The sequence below is a fragment of the Micromesistius poutassou genome, assembly GCF_964030765.1.
Source record: "Micromesistius poutassou genome assembly, chromosome: 13".
Taxonomy (NCBI): Eukaryota; Metazoa; Chordata; class Actinopteri; order Gadiformes; family Gadidae; genus Micromesistius; species Micromesistius poutassou.
The window spans coordinates 18159882-18165881 of record NC_140283.1 but is presented as its reverse complement, the minus strand read 5'-3'; the positions used below and the strand labels follow the sequence as shown (position 1 = coordinate 18165881).

Sequence of the window (6000 nt, the reverse complement as noted above, 5' to 3'; positions counted from 1 at the left end):
AGCACCGAGTGGGAACGCTCCGGGACCCCTGGGGATCACATGGTAACACGGTAGCACACGCACACAGGCACACGCACACACACACACACACACACACACGCACACACACGCAAGAACGGAGGCACGCGCACACACACACACACACACACAAACATGCAAGCACACAGGCACACACACACACACACACATGCAGACACACACACACACACACACACACACACACACACACACACTCACGCACACGCACATGCACAAGCACACACGTAGGCACACACACACACACACAGACACACACACGTATATGCACACACGCAGGCACACACACACACACACACACACACATACACACACACACACACACACACACACACACATACACACACACACACACACACACACACAGGTTAACGATAGGCAAGGGCACACCTGCTGGAGTATATTGCTGGATTGGATTCATTTGGACTAATATAAAATATGATAAAATATGATTCTTTGTGATGAATGCTCTTAATCTAAAAGCTTGGCAGGATATTTTTAATCTGACACCACTGCTAAAATATTCAGTCCGTGGCTCCAGGTTTTCAGTTTTTACTGAAAAGCTCCTTGCCATAAAACATAATAAGAGTAAGACGTACCTTTGGTGATGAATTTGAAGGAGAATTGGATGTAGAGAGTGCTGGTGCAGTCCAGGTCCCGGGACACCAGCATACGCAGGCCGTCCTACACGCAGAAGTATCAACGGGTTGTTTGACTTTGACTCAGAAGGCAAAAATAACATAGATTACACTGACGCATACATATCTCTATTGTAAATGTACACACATGTTTTTGATTTAATTTGTATTGTTCATATTTCAGATGAATTTCATTTAAATATTATTTTGTCCTTTTTTATATCCTTATTTTTGTCTTATTTGTTTTTACACTTTTTTTTACATCTTGTGTTCCTCTAGCCACACACCACAGCAAACTACTCATATGTGAGATATTGTTGTCGATACAACTCCTTCCTCATCCGGTTCCTAACTCTTGTGTACTGCTGGTGTGGATGTTGGGGCGTTAACGGTGGGCCCCCCCCTCCCCTCCTCACCCCTTTGAAGATCAGGGCGGTGCCAGACTTGAGGGGCTCCCCGCTGAGCGTGCCGCGCTCCACCCCGTACACCTCGGGCCACGTCTCCTGCTGCAGGTTCTCGTTGAAGTCGTCTCTCAGCACCGACGGCAGGGCCACCAGGGGCACACAGTGGCTGCCTCCATAGCCCTTATCACACCTGGGAGGGAGGGAGGGAGGGAGATAGGGAGAGAGATGGAGGGAGGGAGGGAGGGAGAGAGATGGAGGGAGGGAGGGAGATGGAGGGAGGGAGGGAGAGAGATGGAGGGAGGGAGGGAGAGAGATGGAGGGAGGGAGGGAGAGAGATGAAGGGAGGGAGGGAGGGAGAGATAGAGATAGGTAGAGTGGTAGAGGAAGAGAGATAGAGGGAGGGGAAGAGAGAGAAAGAGAGAGAGAGAGAGAAGAGTGAGAGAGAGTGATAGGGATAGAAGGCGGGAAAGTGAGAAGCAGAGAGAGAAGTGCAAAAGAGAAGATGTAGGAGGGAATTGATTGATATGTACCAAAAATGTAACAGCACTTGTGCTTGTGTACAAATTATTTAATTACAGAGGAAAGAGGAAGAAAAATATTGTTTTATAAAATTGTATAATTGTTTAAATCAAGTGTGACATCCCTTGTCCTGAGCGAAGGTTGACACTTACACACATCGTCCGTTGTCACACAGGCCATGTCCGGAGCACATCCAGGGGCAGCCCGGGGCCAGCAGCACGTTGTCCAGGGCCCAGCCCTCCGCCCCTGGGGTGAAGTGGGTCTGGATCCAGCGGAACCGGGTCCTGGGGGAACTGCGTGGGAAACAGTTCAAACACTGTTTACTTCTCAGGCACTTCTTAGTCATCGAGCAGATGCTTTGAATCCAAAGCCACAAATAGGAATTTATTTTTATTGGATTGCTTAAGGAGGCTTCCAGGTAGATTGCCAACATTGTGATTGACTGGGCCAAGATACACAATCCCCCTTATAGACAACTCCCAGTGGGAAACAATGGAAAGAAAGCGAGCAACGCTGCTTATGCTCCCAGTGTGTTTATTTAGTAAACACAAATAAACACAAAACATCAATGGATTTCATTACAATGGAAGACATATGATGAAATTTGTCTATTTCCAGAGTAAAACCCCACGTACCACCTGCAGTACTCTCGCCAACTACCTACTAAAAACACAGACAATACCACCCAAGTTACACTAAGGGATAGAGAGCCCAAAAAATATGTACGATTCAATAAAAAAACACGCCTCCTACATAAACACAACCTGCAGTGTGAAACAGGAAGTCACATTTAAATCACCTCCAATAATTGTTCTTATACAACTTGTTTAGTCCATTTATGTATAGCCCTCCACAGCATAACGTTACAGCCTTGCCACAACTCAGGGTACACACAAAGTACGTAGTCCTAACAGTGCGCTCCCTAGTAACAGGTAAATGGCTACCGTGAATAATAGAAAAGAGGAGCCAACCAATCAAACCTAACACCGGGCACTCACTTGGCGGCGCTGGGCAGGTAGACGGTGACCCTCCTCCAGTGCTTGTACTGGGTGGAGGTGTAGACGGAGCTCTGGGTGTAGCCCGCGCAGCCGATGGCGGGGGGCACGCACTCGGGCGTGATGAGGGCCCAGTGGCGGCCGCAGTCGGTGGAGTACTCCAGCCGCACGCCGTGGGAGAAGGAGGTGGACTTGCTGCAGCCCATGCTGATCTCGAACTGCAGGAAGGACGAGCCGGAGACCTCAAAGTCCCAGCTCTCTGCGTAGCGGGGCTTCTCTGTGGGGGACAGGGGCACAGGGGCACAGGGGAGAAGAGCGCTGTTGGTGAGGGAGAAGGAAGGCGTTTAACGTCACTCTGGGTTTTCATTCGATTGCAGTTCACCCGTCGTGGAGGCAATGGGCCTTATTCACAGAGCAGCCATACTGGTTCCATATTGGTTCTGAACACTAGCTGGGTGAAGGAACTGAATGCGTAATTCCGCTTTCAGTTCTATCTCCCTGCTAGCGTTTAGAAACAAGATGGCCAACATTGGTGGAAGTTTGCCTGGGAACTTCTTGGGAGATAATGCCTCAGTAAATTTCCTTGAAGAGAAATTTGTGACACAGAGTTTTAATAGCAGTATTGGACAGCAGATAATGAATGTGAATTTGACTTTAACAGAATCACAACATAAATTCCAACTAAATGGGTCATTTGTAAAGATGATCGACTATAAAGTAGCCAATACATGGGACACAAATTGGGTGATTAATCGGTGTAACGTGCTCACATCGTATGTTAGAGAATAACCTCTACATTCTTTGCGGGGAAGGCCGGGAAATTCCACAGTATTTGCCGGTCCACCGCATTTACAGTCGTGTTCAGTTTTTAATGTTTATAGATGCGTTGCCATATTAGCTTCGCCCGGTCCGTGTAATGGATGGCTCCCCGTGGCGCCGATGCAATATTTGCCCAAAGTGATGACTGCCCCAGCACGGTGCTTATGTATAAATAAGGCGGTAATAGCGCTCCTGATACTCAGATTTGTCCTCATTAATAATGGAGAACCCGTGGGCGACGCGCGACTGGGTCTCTCCCCTCGGCCCGCTGCGGTCGCTGCGCTGCGGAGCCGTTTCCTAATCCTGTTATTCCTTAATGCGACCGCTACAGTAATGTCGCTCTCGGTGTCGGCGGTGGGTCATCCGTTTATTTCCATTTGTATTCTTTTTTTTGTTTGTTCTTGTCGCTTTACATCATGTGTCATTTATTCTGTAATCTGTACATATTAATGCATTTTCTGAATGTGTATTATGCAAATGTGTATGTGTTTGTGTTTATGCATCGGCTTGCTCATATGTATGCAAGTATGTACAGGCTCGTTAAACCGCATGTGTATGTGTGGGCATGCAAATGGAGTATGTGTGTTTTAATATATAAATAAATAAATAAATATATATATACACACATATACACTGTCTATGTGCATGTGAATATGAGAATATGTATGCCAGAATGTGCATGCGTGTGTATGCTAAACAGTAAGCGGGGCATATTTAATCTATGATTTATGTGTGTGTGCGTGTGCGTGTGTGTGTGTGCGTGTGTGTGTGTGTGTGTGTGTGTGTGTGCTTGTGTGTGTGTGTGTGTGTGTCACCCACTGTCAATAGCCTCAGAGTTGAAGGTGAGCGCTGTGTCCAGGGACAGGCAGTCCACAGTCACCTCCCCTCCCTGGATGCGGTACCAGTTGTGACGCAGGGGGGCGATGCCGTCAAAGCGGTCGTGGAAGCCCGTCCTGGAGCTGTCGTTCATGCCCACCAGGACGTCATCCAGCGCCCACTGGGCAGAGTGCTTTCCTGCACGACAAACCGACCAATGGGCAGAGGGTAAGGTACAAGCAATGAAGAAGGATTCGCATTTAAAAACACATTCTGAAATGTTGACAAACTGTGCCACACACAATTTGTTAGTGTGTGTGTGTGTGTGTGTGTGTGTTTGTGCCTTAATTATGCACTAAAGATTCCTTTACACTGCACTCACAGTACTTGTATTATGAAACTTGACGCGTGCAGCACTTTGAAATGTTTTGCATTTACTCCAATTTGTATTGCACGCCGTGATTGTTCTTCGCCTCGCTTGTCAGTCAACCTCAGATAAAAAGCCTTGACTGCCAGATGACTGAATGGTGTAAATGCGTGTGTCTCCCCTCCGTACCACCCACCCTGCTGGGGCTGCCACCAGCGGAACACGGTGTAGGGGGTCTTGGCCGCGGGGGGCAGCTCGATGGTCACCACCTGGGGCTCCAGATATGAGCCAAAGTCCAGCTCCCTCAGGAACTGCCACTTCACGCCGTTGTTGGTGGAGAACTGCACCACCACGCCTGGAGGAACACGGCGGAGAGCGGTCAGTCGTAGCACGGGTACAGAGGGCGGGACGGGTGTTTCCCCACCCTGGGGATCGTGACCCTGCTTGGGGTTGAGTGAATTGCATGTGGGGTCCTGGGAGATGGCTGGCTTATATACTATGTTGTTTTATGGTACACTTTTGATTAAATCTTTTTAAATGGTAATATATATGCTATATATATATATATATGTATATGTATATACAAACAGACTGACTAATGATTCATAGCCAACAGCAAGCATTACCACTTCACTCGGAAGTCAATATTATCATCAGATGTTGGTTGGGTTCAAAATATGTACCAGGACGCAGATGCACAACAATCTAAGACATTTTGGGTGCAATGATTTCCAAGCAGTATGGGTTTACAGGTCAAAAAAGGTTGGAAACTACTAGTGTGTAAGTCAATAGTATACAATAGAGCCTCAGATAATAGCCTAATGGCCTCAGACATGGTTTGAAGGCCGACAGTAAGACCTTTGTCGGATGTTAGTAAGTGAGATCAGACAGAGCCTTGAGCGTTCAGCCTTCAGGCTACAAATCTGCCCTCAGCAATCTGCTGATGAGGAGGCAAACGAAAGGCTTTGACAGTTGCCTGCCTGAGCTACACAGGATGGATTACATCCACTTGTAAGCAAAGAACATTCAGGAGGACAAGCAGGCAGTGTAGACCTCAGCTCCCGTGAGACCCGATGTCAAGGTGTCAGGTCAGGACGTGGTGCACAGGACCAGCAGAGAGTCTTGTGCTGTCATCAAAGTACCCCTAATCTCCCATCCATGACCTCTTATCAACACACACAACATCATCGCATCTAAACGTCTTATCCTCGTCTTATCTCATCGCGGTTCCTTACCTTCGTTGCGCGAGCGAGGGCGTGTGCAGGTGGGCCCGAGGCTCTTGCTGCCGATCCGGATGTAGAACTGCACTAGCCTGTACAACAACAACAACAACAGGTTGATGGTTCAGCCGCAGTTCTATCCCAGAGTTCAGGGTATCAGTGTGTAATCCACAGGCTTGAGGAGTG

General features: G+C 48.0%; 1 protein-coding gene across 1 annotated transcript in view; it reads right to left on the bottom strand.

The window, feature by feature from the left end:
* Positions 1-6000, bottom strand: part of reln (reelin) — a 104281-nt gene that overhangs the window by 23413 nt on the left and 74868 nt on the right. The window contains 8 exon segments of the mRNA XM_084477669.1: positions 1-28; positions 636-720; positions 1091-1268; positions 1750-1890; positions 2596-2869; positions 4231-4425; positions 4791-4949; positions 5830-5906. The exon segment at positions 1-28 is cut by the window's left edge and continues 155 nt beyond it. Of these exon segments, the coding sequence (XP_084333795.1) occupies positions 1-28; positions 636-720; positions 1091-1268; positions 1750-1890; positions 2596-2869; positions 4231-4425; positions 4791-4949; positions 5830-5906 (1137 nt within the window).